This window comes from Rhineura floridana, chromosome 3 (genome assembly GCF_030035675.1).
Source record: "Rhineura floridana isolate rRhiFlo1 chromosome 3, rRhiFlo1.hap2, whole genome shotgun sequence".
Taxonomy (NCBI): domain Eukaryota; kingdom Metazoa; phylum Chordata; class Lepidosauria; order Squamata; family Rhineuridae; genus Rhineura; species Rhineura floridana.
The window spans coordinates 231,706,163-231,722,971 of NC_084482.1; the positions used below are offsets into that span (position 1 = coordinate 231,706,163).

General features: G+C 48.7%; 2 protein-coding genes across 2 annotated transcripts in view; both read right to left on the reverse strand.

Annotated features, from left to right (window-relative positions):
- The window catches only part of LOC133381949 (H-2 class II histocompatibility antigen, E-D alpha chain-like), a 411,219-nt gene that overhangs the window by 219,337 nt on the left and 175,073 nt on the right, over nucleotides 1-16,809 (reverse strand). The gene's annotated exons all lie outside the window — the stretch shown is intronic.
- Nucleotides 1-16,809, reverse strand: part of LOC133381957 (zinc finger protein 208-like) — a 38,154-nt gene that overhangs the window by 10,583 nt on the left and 10,762 nt on the right. Inside the window, exon 3 of the mRNA XM_061621582.1 lies at nucleotides 15,371-16,294. Within this exon, the coding sequence (XP_061477566.1) occupies nucleotides 15,371-16,294 (924 nt within the window). The remainder of the gene's footprint in view (nucleotides 1-15,370; nucleotides 16,295-16,809) is intronic.

Here is a 16,809-nt window from a genome sequence, read left to right on the forward strand (position 1 = left end):
TCATCGCATCAACTGAAACCGTTCCCAAGAAGGTGCAGCAGACGATGCACTGGACACCTCATTGGGGACTACAGTAGATGTGGAGGGGGCATCAAGACTGCTACGGAGGTGAGAAGTTTCACTCTCAAAGTGCGTAAGTGGATGTGCCATAAAGGTTCTCGGTGTGGAGAAACTGGGTAACACCTTTTGATTTAGTAGGGAACTTACCCCAGGTGTAGGAAGAGGTAGCGGAAGTAGCTCCCACCGATTTGCACCCATTTCAGGAAAAACATCACTCGCTAAACAGTTTGTCTGCCGGGCTACCCAAAAACAAGGAGGGCAGGGCCACGTTTGTTTTCCTGAATTAAACAGTGACCTTAACATTGAAAGAATAGCCTCACTATTAAACTATCACAGCTGAACCAAAGGACAAAGGAGGACACAAGAAGAAGCTGTCTCATAACGAATCAGTCCATTTCTCTCATGATTGTCTACTTAGCTCTGTTCTAACTATGAAGCGTCTACATCTCGAAGCTTAAGGCCATGAAATTCATAATCGTAACCACAAATATTCAGGGGAGGAGGCAGACGGGACGGGGCAGAGTTGCATCCCCAAATCTGGAGGGTCTGTGGGGAGGGGCACTTAAGGGGGGTCATTGCTCTCTTCCACCCTCCCCTCCCCCCAACTGCATACCTCTGTTTCGAGGCTCCCTCCGTGCAACCCCGCTCTGCAACATCACTGCACACCAAGAGGAGCTCCTCCGGTGCTTCCAGGCTGCATTTCTTGTGGAGAGGCGGGGTGGGAAAGGGAAGTCCCTCGTTTGCGCTCTTCCCTTCTGGTCCGTCGTTGGTTAACCCTTAAAGTGGCTGAAGCTCCTTGCTGCTTCACAGGAGAGCGAGGGGAGGTGGGAAGCCCTTTTCTGGCCATTGTCCCTTCTCCATAATAAAAATAAAAATGCATTGCACATTTTTTAAAAAAGGCTTCAACGGAACAGCTTATGGCATCCTAAACCCTCTTTTCTTTACCTGTTAGATTTTTCTGTGCAAGGACTTTTTGTGTTGACTTGTATTGGCGCTGAAGGAGAGCAGGGCTCTCATGCCTTTAACAGCTGAGTGGCAGGCATATATTAAACAGAGTAAGCTTTTCTGGTCCAGAACTGAAATTATGGGGAAAGCTTCACCTGTTTGATATTGTATTTGTCAGGCATCTTGTTACTTGTGTGTGACCTCAGATTGATCTTTGGGAACTCCTCCCCCTCCATCTGCAAAAGAGGGTGCACATTTGCTCATGACGTGAAGGGCAAGTACGTTTGTGTCATTGTCTGTGAGTGCAGCAGAGGGTGTGAGCCACATCCAGTGGACCGGGCCCAGAACTTCCTCTTGGCAGTTTGGCCCCTCTGGTTGCCCCAGGGAAAGGCGTAGGAGTGGTGGGAGGCCAGGCCTTGAGGGAGGAATCCTAAGCGAGTGAGGAGTGGCCAGCAGCAGGACTGAAGTAGACGACCAGTGAGGCTGAATCCCAGAACTTGTCTACTAAGCTACTTAGCTGAATCCCAGAAGCAGAACCTGATGACTCTTCCCACATCCCCAACATAAAAAAAGGAAGCACGCCTCTCATCCTGCCTGATCCAAGGGCCAGGAGGAGCTGTGGGTGAGAATTCGCACATGTTGCTCGTGCATGCAGTAACTCTCGCAAGGGCCCCCCAGCTATGTATACATATGTGCATAAGTCCTTGGAGGGGCAGCATCATGAGTGCTCTGGGCCCCATGAACCCTCTTGGTGGCCCACAAACCTGACCGCGGGGGTTGTGGCACCAAAGGCACTCCTCGGCCAGGGTGCAATTTTTTATAACACACATCCCATTTAGGATTTTAGAACCTGTATTTATTTTATTTTATTTTTTATTTCTGTATTTTTTTTATTTAAATGCATATTTCTGGTTTAATAACCTAACTTCCATTTAGATTTTACGCATGGACAGTTTGATTTCCTATTTATTTTACTGACAGGTTTGTTTCCAGTTTAATAACTGGCATAAATACTTATTTCAGTCTATTAAAAAAAGGACATCATCTTTGCAAGACATCAGGTTTCCCGGTTGATTTCCTTTCTGCATTCCCAGTTCTATCTCTTCTTTCTAAAGTCATCCTAGACTTTTGGCAAATGACTCCTCTTCTGGCAGATAAAAGGGTGCTCTGAAAAAGCCATTTGGCTCATAAGCGATTGTCACGTGACCTCTAGGAAAAATACCTGTGAAACATCAGGTTAGTCTTTCCAACTCTGAGAAAGATTTGAATCCTGGGCGATATGCACTTCAGGATCAAGGAGCTGCGGCCATAAAAAGAAAATCGATTCCATCAAAATATATTTATTAGCGACGTTCTGACACCTGGTGTAGGAAGAGGGAGCAGGAAGTATCTCCCACCAATTTGCACCCTCTTCAGGAAGAACGTCACTCGCTAAACAGTTTGTCTGCCGGGCTACTCTAAAACAAGGAGGGCAGCCACGTTTCGGCTTTCCGGAATTAAATGGCAACCTTAATTCTAACCGAACAGGAAACTGGGGAGGGCTGGCAGAATGAAGGCATTGAAAGAAGAGCCTCACTATTCAACCATCACAGCTGAACCAAAGGACAAACGAGGACACATGAAGAGGAGGCCCATTTAGCGCACTGTTGCCTACTTAGCTCTGTTCCGACTATGGGGCGCCTCCATCTCCAGCTGAAGGCCACGAAATTCATCAGCAGAACCGCAGATGTTCCGAGGGATGCTTCGATCCGGCCCACCACAGCCAGCCCAGCCCAGGGGAGAGGCGGACGGGACGGGGCAGAGCTGCAGCCTCCGATCGGGAGGGTCTGCGGGGAAGGGCGCTTCAGGGGGGTCCTCGCCCCCTCCCATGCTCCACTCCACCCCCAATTGCATACCTTTGTTTCGAGGCTCCCCCTGCATTTCTTGCAGAGAGGTGGGGCGGGAAGGGGAAGTCCCTCCTTTGGGCTCTTCCCTTTCGGTCTGTCCTCACTGGTTAACCCTTAAAGAGCAAAGTGGCTGAAGCTCCTCGCTTCCCCCACGCAACCCCACTCGCCAACATCTGGCGCACGAAGAGGGGCTCCTCCGGTAATTCTAGCCTGCATTTCTCGCCAAGAGGCGGAGCAGGAAAGGGAAGTCCCTCCTTTGCGCTCTTTCCTTCGACTCTGTGGTCCTTTGTTAACCCTTAAGGAGCAAAGTGGCTGTAGCCAGTGGCGTCAGTAGGGTTGGTGTCACCCGGTGCGGTAACTCATGGTGTCACCCCAATGGAACTCCTCCTGTACCAGACCAGACAGAATCCTTAGTAATGTCTTTTGTACCAATGTTACTCGTAAATTGTAATTCCCGTATATCACTGAATGTAATAGCACACACACAGAGCCAGCTGTGGGATCGTCACACAAACAACCTAGAACATTTTTTCCCTTTCACAAGGACATGCAAAAGATTGAACCCAGGACCTTCTGCATGCAAAGAACATGCTCAGCCTACCACTGAGATATAGGGTAGAAAAGCACTCACTGTTCTGCTGGCCTGGGGCTAATTCTGAGGGCCAATGGAACCACAGATGTGATGGGAGGCAGGGAGAAGTGAGTGGGCAAAGAGTGCAGGTGCAATGCCGAGGTGCCGTCTCAGCAAAACTGACGCCAGTCCTAGTGGGTAAGCCCCATTCAACAGGGTGGGATTTACTTCTGAGTAAACATGCACAGGATTGCAAGGTGGGGGGAGCAGCAAATCCCCCTCCCTCAACGCCAGCTTAGCCCTTCCCTACTTTAAAGTTGACAATGAGGACACTGAACTGCGAAAAAGACAAATAATTGGGTGTTAGAACAAATTAAACCAGAACTATCACTAGAAGCTAAAATGATGAAACTGAGGTTATCATACTTTGGACATCATGAGAAGACATGATTCATTAGAAAAGATAATAAAAAATGTAAATGTACTGCCTTCAAATCAAACCAGAATTGTCACTCGAAGCTAAAATGATGAAACTGAGGTTATCATACTCTGGGCACATCATGAGAAGACATGATTCACTAGAAAAGAGAATAATGCTGGGAAAAAACAGCAGGGAGTAGAAAAAGAGGAAGAACAAACAAGAGTTGGATTGATTCCATAAAGGAAGTCGCAGACCTGAACTTACAAGGTCTGAACAGGGCGGTTCACAACAGATGTTTCTGGAGGTTGCTTATTCATAGGGTTGCCATAAGTCATAATTGACTTGAAGGCACATAACAACAGAAACCTTGAAACGCAGTAAGCTGCTTTAGACTGGGGATCATTGGTTCATCTAGTTCAGTATTGTCTGCCCTGACTGGCAGCAGCTCTCCAAGATTCCAGGCAGGGGCTCTTTCCCAGAAATGTCGGCGATCGAACCTGGCCCTTCTGCATCCAAGGAGGTTCTCTTCTAATGAGCTTTGTTTCGTTCCCCAAATGGTGAGCCCCCCCTTCAAAAGAGCCACCACCTGTCCACTGCTGAAGTGTATCCAGGGGGTGGAAGGGGGTGAGCAGCCTCAATGTCAAAGCAGGGGCAGAGAAAGGGCGGGCCTTGGCCTTGGTGGAGGCAGGTGTTCGTGGGGGCCATTACTGGCCCTGGGCTCACAGCCCCCCAAAGTCTGTTGCCAGCGCTAGACCAACCCCTCTCCTAACATCAGAGGAGCCCGGCTGCTGGGTCAGGCCAAGAGCCCAGCATCGTGCCCTCAGTGGCCAACCAGAGGCCCCACTGGGAAGCGTGAAAGCAGGCCTCGAGGGCAACAGCAACACTCACCCCCAAATGACATTCCCAGCAACTGGTATTCAGAGACATTTCCTGCCTCTGACAGCGGAGGGAGCAACAGAGCCATCGTGGTCAGCAGCCAATGAGCCTCTAGAAACGTGTGCAACCCACTTTAAAAGCCATCCAAGTTGGCTGGCATAGAATCATAGAGTAGTAGAGTTGGAAGGGGCCTATAAGGCCATCAAGTCCAACCCTCTTGGGCATCCCAAAGTGCAGCCGCTGTTCCCTCCCGCCCCATGCAAGGCGGCTTACTCTGCACCAGGACAGCTCCCCCCCATAAAAAATCTGGAGGTTGCAAGAAAGCCAGGCAATGGAAGCAATGGAGTTTGGGCTCTGTTTTGCATGACATGGGATTGGAGTTGATTGCACGGAGAAGCCCTCAGGTTCTTCAAAGGGGTGGAGCCTGGGAGTTTATTCCCCCCTCCTCCGTCCCCACTTTCCCCCCCTTCTTCGCAAAGGAAACTGACCAGGCCGGAACAGGGAGGTGCAACGACCAACCAGAGACTCAGAAAAGGGGTGGAAGACATGCAGCCTTCCGGTCCTCAGTCGGAGGCTGGAACTGGTTTCATTGCCGTGTACCTCTTTCATCCCCCCTCCTTGCGTTTCTTTGGACCGGCACCCTTCCACATTGCTGCTCTCGTTTGGGAACCGGAAGTGTTCCGAAGTCTAAGGACCACCCTACCCCTTTGGCCCATTAACCATTAGAGTTCCATTGACCTTTTCCTCCACCGGAGGATCCGCTCGCTCTCACATTCGTCACTCAACTTGAGAGCAGATCTAGAATGCGGGAGTGCGAAGGAGCCAGCCTGTGAGGCGGCAGGGCGGGCGCTGAGGGAAGAGGGCAGTCCCCGTGCTCGCTCCTGATCTCTCTCTCTCCTCCTTGGCTGCGCCTGCCGCTTCCCAGTGGCGGTGCCTATGGTGGGGGGGGCGGCTCATGGTGTCACCCCATCTCGCGGTGTCACCCAGTGCAACCCGCACCTGTCACACCGCCATAGTGACGCCCCTGCAAACGAGTGCCTAATAGAGGGGAACTGTACTTCATACGATTTGGAAATGATGCTTCTTTTAATGCAACTTAAAATAGCATTTGCCTTTGTTGCAGCAGCATCACTGTGGTGAGCCCCCCCAGGTGGCAGTGGATGGGTGGGGGTGAGTCAGAGGATGTGGACTTGGACTGGGATGAATCTCCTATAGAATCATAGAATAGTAGAGTTGGAAGGGGTCTATAAGGCCATCAAGGCCAATCCCCACTTAATGCAGGAATCCAAATCAAAGCATTCCCGACAGATATCTGTCCAGCCAGGGAGGGTTCAAGCAGCAGGTCCAGCTTCGAGACACCTCCAGCTCTGTCTTTGACACTATAGCTCCCCAACTCCAGACCCCCCAGAGGGAGTTCAGCCTGTTCCATCAGAAGCCTCCCAGTCAGGCACTCCTCCACCCCCTGTACCTGAACTGACAGTTAGCAACCCCCTTCCATCGGAGGAGGAAGACAAGGGACTGGCCAAAGCCCCCCCTTCACCCTGCGCTCAGAGACACATGCAGTGGGAAGTTCAACAGACAGAGCTGAGGCTTCTTGTTGTGTAAATTTGTATTGAAACAATAAAGCAGAGATCAACAGCAGTCTGAAATCCTGCATGCAGGCGTGTGTGTATTTACCTTAGAATTTATTTATTTATTTTATATTTATTTATTAAATTTATATACCGCCCAACTAGCAATAGCTCTCTGGGCGGTGAACATAAAATACAATAAGATAAAAATACAATAAATAACACAATATAATACAACATAATACAATCCAAATCAGTGCAGTAACATCTTTAAATTTTGATCAATTTAGATTAAAATGCTTCGGAGAATAAGAAGGTTTTAACCTGGCGCCGAAAGGAAAGCAGAGTTGGCGCCAGGCATACTTCCTCGGGGAGACTATTCCATAGTTCGGGGGCCACCACTGAGAAGGCCCTAGATCTTGTCATCACCCTCCGGGCATCCCTATGAGTTGGAACCCGGAGGAGGGCCTTCGTAGCAGAGCGTAGTGTATGGGCCAGTTCATATCGGAAGAGGCGTTCCGTAAGGTAACGTGGTCCCGCACCGTATAAGGCTTTATAGGTTAATACCAACACTTTGAATCTAGCCCGGAAACATATTGGCAGCCAGTGCAAGCGGGCCAGAACAGGTGTTATATGCTCAGACCGCTTAGTTCTTGTTAGCAGTCTGGCTGCCGCGTTTTGCACTAGCTGTAGCTTCCAAAGTGTCTTCAAAGGCAGCCCTACGTAGAGCGCATTGCAGTAGTCTAAGCGTGAGGTTACCAGAGCATGTACCACTGATGTAAGGTCCTCTTTACTCAAATAGGGACGTAGCTGGGCTACCAACCGAAGTTGGTAGAACGCATTCCTTGCCACCGAGGCTACTTGAGCCTCAAGTAGAGGGAAGAGTCTAGGAAGACTCCCAGACTACGAACCCGCTTCTTTAGGGGGAGTGTAACCCCGTCCAGGACAGGGTATATATCCACCATCCGATCAGAGAACCCGTCCACCAACAGCATCTCAGTCTTGTCTGGATTGAGCTTCAGTTTGTTAACTCTCATCCAGTCCATTGTTGCGGCCAGGCAACGGTTCAGTACATCAACAGCCTCACCTGAAGAAGATGAAAAGGAGAAGTAGAGCTGCGTGTCATCAGCATACTGGTGACAACGCACTCCAAAACTCCTGATGACCTCACCTAACGGCTTCATGTAGATATTAAAAAGCAGGGGGGAGAAAACTGACCCCTGTGGGACCCCATACTGGAGAACCCACGGTGTCGAGCAATGTTCCCCGAGCACTACCTTCTGGAGACGACCCGCCAAGTAGGAGTGGAACCACTGCCAAGCAGTACCTCCAACTCCCAACTCCCCGAGCCTCTCCAGAAGGATACCATGGTCGATGGTATCAAAAGCCGCAGAGAGATCAAGGAGTATCAACAGAGTTACACTCCCTTTGTCTCCCGACATAGGTCATCATACAGGGCGACCAAGGATGTCTCAGTGCCAAAACCGGGCCTAAAACCCGATTGAAATGGATCTAGATAATAGGTTTCATCCAATAGCACCTGGAGCTGGCCAGCAACCACTCGTTCCAAGACCTTGCCCAGGAATGGAACATTCGCCACTGGCCTGTAGCTGTTAAAATTGTCTGGGTCCAAGGAAGGCTTTTTCAGAAGTGGTCTCACCACCGCTTCTTTCAGACAGCCAGGGACCACTCCCTCTCATAAAGAGGCATTTATCACTTCCTTGGCCCAGCTACCTGTTCCATCCCTGCTAGTTTTTATTAGCCAAGAGGGGCAAGGATCCAGTACCGAAGTGGTTGCACATACCTGTCCAAGCACCTTGTCCACGTCCTCAAACTGAACCAACTGAAACTCATCCAACAAAACAGGACAAGACTGTGCTCTGGACACCTCACTAGGATCAACTGCTATAACTTGAGAGTCTAGGTCCCGGCGGATGCATGAGATCTTGTTCTGGAAGTGATCGGCAAACTGATTACAGTGGGCCTCCGATGATTCCACCGTGTCCGGAGGGTTTACATGAAGAAGCTCCCGGACAACTCGGAAGAGCTCCGCTTGGCAGCAGAGGGATGATTTAATAGTGGCAGCAAAATGATGTTTTTTGGCTGCCTTCACCGCTCCTACATACAGCTTAGTCGAAACACTAACCAGTGCATAATTGTATCCGTCAGGAGTTCGCCTCCATTTCCGCTCAAGCCGCCTCCTATCTTGCTTCATCGCTCTCAGCTCCGGAGTATACCATGGAGCTGTATGAGCTCTGCAAAGGAGAGGGCGTGCAGGAGCGATCGTGTTTACAGCCCGGGTCATCTCCGTATTCCACAGAGCGACCAGGGCTTCAGCAGGAGCGCCAGTCCTATCAGCCGGAAAATCCCCCAGAGCCCTTTGAAAACCTTCAGGATCCATTAGTCTCCGGGGGCGGACCAATTTAATAGGTCCCCCACCCTTGCAGAGGGAAGAGGCTACTGAAAGTCTAAACTTCAGCAAGCAGTGATCTGTCCATGACAAAGGGAGTGTTGTAAGACTCCCCACATCCAGATCACTTTCCCCATGCTCAGTAGCAAAAACAAGGTCTAGAGTGTGCCCCGATACATGCGTTGGACCACTAACATATTGAGGCAGCCCCATGGCTGTCATGGAAGCCATGAAGTCCTGAGCCGCACCGGACAAAGTAGTCTCGGCATGAATGTTGAAATCCCCCAGTACTAATAGTCTGGGGGATCTCAGCAATATCTCCGAGACCACTTCCGCCAGCTCAGTTAGGGAAGCCATTGGGCAGCAAGGTGGGCGGTACACCAAAAGGATTCCCAGCCTGTCCCTCTGGCCCAACACAAGGTGCAGACACTCCAGGCCAGTAGTTGCATGAACATGGTGCTTGGTGAGTGAGATGGAACTCTTATAAGCAGGCTTTTACCCTGCACTGAGATCACTGAGACTTAAAACTTAGTACTTTCAAGGGCTGCAAGTCTTGGCTGCTGTTGTGGACTGATACGGCTGCCACCAGCTCACCGGGGTTACAAGGAAGTTGCCTTATGATCAGCCTAGTTCAATGTTGCCTTTACTGTAATGTCTGCACTGACTGGCAGCGTCTCTCTGGGATTTCAGAGAAGGAGTCTTTCTCGCCCTTTGTGGAACTGCTGGGGACTGAATTGGACTGATCTTCCTTCAAGCCAAGCAGAGGCTCTGCCCCTGAGCTGCAGTTGGCATCTCTCTCTCTCTCTCAGCTGAGAGACTCGGCCTTTAGCCGTTGGCTGCAACTGCAGCAGACCTGCCAAAGAGTGACACATTTGCACAAAGCAAACCTCCAGGGGGTGCCCTGCTAAGCCAGAAGGCTGGTCAGAAACCTTAATTAGGGCCCGTCCAAACTCGCCTGGATAATCCCCTTTTTCCCTATTCACTTTGTGATTGGGTAGTCCCCACTTCTCTTGTTTGTCTGCTGTTTAAAATATTAAGAAATCTGTTCTTTTTTCACCCATACATTAAACACATTCTTTTCGGTTATTCCCAAAGCTCCACCTCTCAGTCTACCCCTATGAGGCAATTGGTTCACAATATATGACGTGTGCTCTCCCCCCTTGCAACCAAGCCTACTAACGCGCACGGGTGCAAGGCAAGAAACCCCAAGCCAGGCAGGGTGGGAGTTGCAATGGATCTCACCCGAGATGGGATGGGGGGAGGCAAAAGCCTCCTGTGGGCTATGCCGGCTTTGCCTTGGGATAGCCACCCGACCCAAATACAGTCAAGTGACAGAACTGGGGCAGGCACAGACACCACCACCCCAGTGCCCCACTGCAGTGTTTTCCACAGAACTATTTCCTGCTGGGGATAATTCTTCCCAGTTGCACATTTGGTGAATCAGGTTTGGATTACAGCCTAAACTGGCCAAGTCAGTGCATCTGACCACCTTGCAGTGGAGATGCCAGCGCCACTGTGGGCAGCGCTGCGTGCAGATCTCCATCCAGTACCCGATTATTTCCAACTGTAAATGCTCCTGCTAGGGACGGGGGAAGAGAGGGGGCGAGGGAGCCACATGCTGCTCTTCAGCCCCCTCGTGCCACTAACGGCAAAAACGGCAGAAGAGCATCTCCCCCCCCTCCTCTCTGTCGGCCTCTTCCTCACCCACCCACTTTCCAAAAATAAAGCAAACTCTGTTGGACGTGTGATGTGCAGAAGTGCATTCAGTACTCAAGATGAGGCCAAACGAGTGCCTAATAGAGGGGAACTGTACTTCATGCAGTTTGGAAATGATGCTTCTATTCATGCAGCTTAAAATAGAATTTGCCTTTTTTGCAGCCACATCACTGTTGTGAGACCCCCCAGGCGGCAGTGGATAGGTAGAGGTGAGTCAGAGGATGTGGACTTGAACTGGGATGAATCTCCCATAGAATCATAGAATAGTAGAGTTGGAAGGGGCCTATAAGGCCATCAAGTCCAACCCCCGCTCAATGCAGGAATCCAAATCAAAGCAGTCCCGACAGATGGCTGTCCAGCCAGGGAGGGTCCAAGTAGCAGGTTCAGCTTTGAGGGAGCCCCAGCTCTGCCTTTGACACTTCAGCTCCCCAACTCCAGTCGCCCCAGTGGGAGTTCAGCCTGTTCCATCAGAAGCCTCTCAGTCATGCTCCTCCACCTCCTGCGCCTGAACTGACAGTTAGCAACCCCCTTCCATCGGAGGGGGAAGATGAGGGACTGGCCGAAGCCCCCCTTCGCCCCACGCTCTGAGACGCGTGCGGTGGGAAGTTCAACAAACAGAGTGGAGGCTTGTTGTTGTGTAAATTTGTATTTAAAGAAGACTTTCCTGTTCTCCCAGGCATTTTAGCATGTGTTTTTAAATTGTTTTAAATTTTTTAATTATGTTTTAAATTGTTTTTAAAATATATGTTTTAAATTTGTATATTTGTTTTTAGTTACAGTAGGGCCCCACTCATACGGTGGGTTACGTTCTGGACCCCCGCTGTAAAGCGGAACCCTTTGAATAGAATGGTGCACGATGCCCCAAAACCGCTGTAAAAGCGGAACAAGCGCCATATGAGTGGGGCTTTAGTCTAATTGCATCTAATTAAGACTGCCACATTAGCAAAGTGCCTTAAAGAGGGGCCCTACTGTACTGTAAACCTAGAGCTTGGAAAAGTTACTTTTTTGAACTACAACTCCCATCAGCCCAATCCGGTGGCCATGCCACCTGGGGCTGATGGGAGTTGTAGTTTTAAAAAGTAACTTTTTCCAAGCTGAGAGCTTCGGCTATGGGGCAGTTTATACATACAATAAATAAATAAATGAAGCAGAGTTCAACAGAGGTCTGAAATGCTGTGTGCCTGCGTGTGTGTATTTACCTGAGAAGCAGGCTTTTACCCTGCATTGAGATCACTGAGACTTAACTCAGTAAAATAAGAAAAGCTACTTTATTTATAAAAATACACAGTAGATAGAAAGACATACCTAGTTCTAACTTACTAACTAAGTTGGAGGTACAACGCCCAGGCTTGGGAGTCGCCCTCATGGCTCAGGAGGGAGAGCAGAGACAAAGGGGTCTCCTGTCTTTAAGAAGAAGAGAAAGGAAGGAGGGGCAGGCCAGCTTCTCTGAGCATATCCATTACAAGGGGAGGAAGTCAGGCAGAGAACAGCACGGGTAAAGGTAGGCCAGCCTAGCCAGCTGGAGGACCCTCACTCTATCCTCCTTCTGGAATACAAACAGAAGAACTCAAACAGGAGTTGCTCTTGCCCCACTTCCAATAAGAAATGCATACGAAAGAGGAGAAAGAGCGAGCAGGTGCAATGAAAAAAAAAAAATCTGGGGGACTAGAATATTGGTGAATCAAGTCCCTTGCCAAGGCGTCTAATGCACCCGAAGCGTTTCAAGCAGAGTCACTCCTGCATCTGGAGATGGTGGGAAGATGAGGGGCAGAGTGTAGAATGGGGGCATGAGATAGGGGCATGAGATTTATGCTGTTGTTTATGCAATTGACCCATGAGATGCGGGGGGCTGGGAAGCAGGACATCCACACAGGCTCCTGGAAGGAGAAGACAATCCTTAACACGTAACAAGAAAATGATTTAGAATAAGAATTCTGAATAAGAGTTACTCGTAGCAAACCGGGTGTCATGGAGTCTGCCACTCTAGCCCTCTAGGAGAGATTTAAAATAGATCCAGCTCTGTGGATTCCCATTCTATTTATTCTTTCATTGTGAAGTTTCAAAAGATGGCCTTAAGTTAGAAGTAGGTATGCCTTTCTATCTACTATGTATTTCTACAAATAAGGTAGCTTTTCTTATTTTACTAAGTCTTACGTCTCAGTGATCTCAAAGCAGGGGAAAAGCCTGCCACTTAGGTAAATGCACACACTGGCACACACACAGCTCAGACCGTTGTGATCTCTGCTAATATCTACACAAATTTACATAACATTTTAAAAAGTTCTCTGCGTCTCAAAGTTCTGGTTTAATTATTATATTAGTCAACAGTAACACTGTAGACAACCCACTAGTGAGGGCAAATTAATTTCATCATTTATTTTATCGTCAGACCTCCTTCCTTCCTTCCTTCAGGGGATTTGCGGCTTTTTGCCCTGGCATGTCCCTGTTAAGGCAGAGTGTAAAAGAGGAGACGGTTTAGGGGGCTTAGAAGGTTGTGACGTCCTTCCCTGGTTCTCCCTGTCAGGTTCCCACCCGCTTGTGGCTACTGCCTTTCACTAGGCACCACCAGGGACACCACCAGTCCGGACCGTCCTTTATATGGTTTCTCACTCCGCTCTAGCACAGATCTCACTAGATCCCACTGCTAGGCAGCACCACCACTCACGTCCTGTAACCAATACTCCTAGAGACTTTGCCTGAGTCTCTCTCGAGCTGGTTACTTTTGTGACTGTGTGCTTATGCTGTTCCCAACCCCCTTGTATCTTTATATATAAAGCATACAACTCTGGGTTGCTCTGGATACTTGACTTGTTACAATATCTCCCTTCACCGCTGCCACCATTAGATACAGTTTCTGTTCAGCCTTGCCCTCCCTTCTGGTCTGTATATTCCCCAGCCAAGGACCAGGCCTTTGGTAAACCAAAGAAGTATTTATTTACTAACAACAGGAAATAACAAGATTACTTTAGGAATGTTTCACAAGCGTATGGTTTCATATATGGTCACTCTTTATGTTTCTGTTCATATATATCCTCTTTAAATATCAGCCAAATCCAATCCAAACTTCCCTCAGAACTCTGCCAACCAACTCAACAACCTCTCTCCAACCGACTCTCTAACTCTCTCCTCACTCACAACCCTCCATTTATACCTTCAGCCAGCCAGCCACTCAGCCAATCATCATCCAGCACACTTCAGCTTCTCACCCATGTACTCCCCCTTTCTCTCTCAGTCAATTACCATACATCACCTAATAGACCCACACTTACCATATTTAGATGCTTAACCTGCAGGAACATCACAAAGGTCCCCGTCCCTCTCCTGGGGACCTTGTCCTTGGGGTGCCCTCCTTCTTCCTTGGGACAACCCCACTGACTGGGGGGCTCCCAGCTGCCCTCCTTCCAAGCCAATTCTCCCTCTTTCTCTCCCCCCCACCCCATATTGCTCCCTCAGTGGAGGACACAGAGGTGGAGGTGGACTTCTATTTATTTATCTCCAAAAACAAACAGTCTTCCCAAGCAGCTCTGGGAAGTGAAAGTGACCTGGGAGGGGAGAAGGAAGAGGGCAGAAACAGGACGGAAAGAGATTGGGTGGCCACTGGGTCTCTGGCAGGGGAACAGGAATCTTCTCTCACATCCTTCACAAACTAAACTTCCCAGAATTCTCTGGAGGAAGCCATGACTGTCTCACGTGAAATCAAAGTCTGGTGTGGGTGTGGCCCCCTGACTAGGCAAGCCCAGCAGCTGTGAGTCTGGCTTGTAGAACACTGCCAATGGTTCTTACTGAGCATGCTCCATGTTATCATTGGCTTCCAGCCAAAATTTATTAATTAAAAATCAGCCAGGCATTTTTTCAACTTTTAAACTGCAGCAGATGAAGGTCAGAGTATGGGGCAAGGTCAGTAATAGGATTGCAGGTACTCTGTGAACATGGGTGAGTTTTAATGACTTTCAACAGATTATGAGAACTTTCGGAGAAAAACGTCCAAAAGGGCTCTCGGTTTTCTCTCTCTCTTTTTAGACTTTGAACTCTCGATTCTCTCTGACTGTTTTGTGTTTCACCATGAAAATTGACAGGGTTGTTAAGCAAGCGTTTCTGAGTTCAGAACTGTGAGTTTTGTCAGGATTTGTTTTGAAATGAGCTTATAGGAAGCCTCAGAATGGCATGGGGGTATTTTCAATTTAACATTGCGGAATGCAAAAAATCTTTGCTGACTATAGTATACAGCCACTCTCGTGGCTACATAATAATGTGGCACGCAGATTAATATCTGCCTTTTTATAGTATGGGGAAATTATGGGGAAAGCTTCACCTGTTGATATTCTTTCTGTTGGATATCTTATTATGAGTGTTAAAATGGAAATGGACTGCCTTCAAGTCAATTCCAAACCTACGAACAGGGATTTCATGGTAAGCAGTATTCAGAGGGGGTTGACCATTGCCTCCCTCTGAGGCTAGCCCTCCCCAGCTGGCCAGGGCCTGCTCAGCTTGCCACAGCTGCACAAGCCAGCCCCTTCCTTGTCCGCAACTGCCAGCTGGGGGGCAACTGGGCTCCTTGGGACTAAGCAGCTTGCCCACAGCTGCACAGGTGGCAGGGCACGTAACCCCTGAGCCACTCACTGTGGAGTGATCTTTAGCTCGACCTTGACTCCCAGGAGACACGAGCAGGGATTTGAACTCACAGACTCTGGACTCCCAGCCAGGCTCTCCTCCCCATTGTGCTATACCAGATGTTATTTGAGAGTTACAAATCTGCATTTGACATGAAGTGTAGGCACATTTTATGCAAATTTGTGTCTTTGAGGAGTGCAGCAGAGGGCCCAATCTGCATAGAGTACAGAGCCCAGAAAATCCTGTTGGTAGCCCTGCTTCATTGTATGGATCCTTTGATGCACAGAAAGTGTTGAACTCTGCTTAAAGCTCTTTCCACACTCCAAGCATTTATAAGGTTTGTCCTCTGTATGAGTTCTGTGATGCAAAGTAAGGTTGTCACTCCGACTGAAGCTCTTTCCACATTCCAAGCACGTATAAGGTTTGTTCCCTGTATGAGTTCTGTGATGCGAAATAAGGTGGCCACTCCGACTGAAGCTCTTTCCACACTCCAAACATTTATAAGGTTTGTCACCTGTGTGACATTTTTGATGTGAAGTAAGGTGGCTACTCCGACTGAATGTCTTTCCACACTCCAAGCATTTATAAGGTTTGTCCCCTGTATGAGTTCTGTGATGCAAAGTAAGGTTGCCACTCCGACTGAACCTCTTTCCACACTCCAAGCATTTATAAGGTTTGTCACCTGTGTGAATTCTTTGATGCGAAGTAAGGTGGACACTCTGACTAAAGCTGTTTCCACACTCAAAGCATTTATAAGGTCTGTCCCCTGTGTGACATCTTTGATGCGAAGCAAGGGTGCTACTGTCACTGAAACTCTTTCCACACTCAAAGCATTTATAAGGTTTGTCCCCTGTGTGACTTCTTTGATGTGAAGTACGGGTGCCACTCTGACTGAAGCTCTTTCCACACTCCAAGCACTGATAAGGTTTGTCCCCTGTGTGGGTTCTTTGATGCAATATAAGGTGGCCACTCCGACTAAAGCTCTTTCCACACTCCAAGCATTTATGAAGTTTGTACCCTGTGTGAGTTCTTCGATGCAAAGTAAGGTTGCCACCCTGACTGAAGCTCTTTCCACACTCCAAGCATTTATAAGGTTTGTCCCCTGTGTGAGTTCTTTGATGCAAAGTAAGGTGGCTACTCTGACTGAAGCTCTTTCCACACTCCAAGCACTTATGAGGTTTGTCCCCTGTGTGAGTTCTTTGATGCACCGTAAGGGTGCTACTCCACCTGAAGCTCTTTCCACACTCCAAGCACTTATGAGGTTTGTCCCCTGTGTGAGCCTGTCTCTTCTCTTGTCTCTTTACTTCATCTTGACTCCTTAGTTTCTGATCAGCTTTTTCCCGTGATACTTCAGATGGTTCTCCCTCAGCCTTGACCCCACAGAAGTATCCTGATGGAATGAAAAGGAAAGGAGATAAATGCTGTGGAGAAATCCTGTGAATATATTATGATTTGTACTTTGAAAACATATTTCTGGGAGCTCTGATGATTTTAGAGTTTAACTGTCAAACTCGAGGCCTTGTATGGAGGTAGTTTAGCAGTAGTTGCTAGGTAACAGGTTGAGAAAAGAGATACAGAAAGAGGCAATTTTAACAAAAATTTGCTCTCTTATTCCTCCAGTTAAGGTGAACAGCCCAGTATTTATGCACAACTGGAATTTACAAACCTAGGATGGATCCTGTCTGACTGGAACATGGCCCTTTCCACTGCCCAGAGGGCAGCTCACATCCCCTCTATCCCTC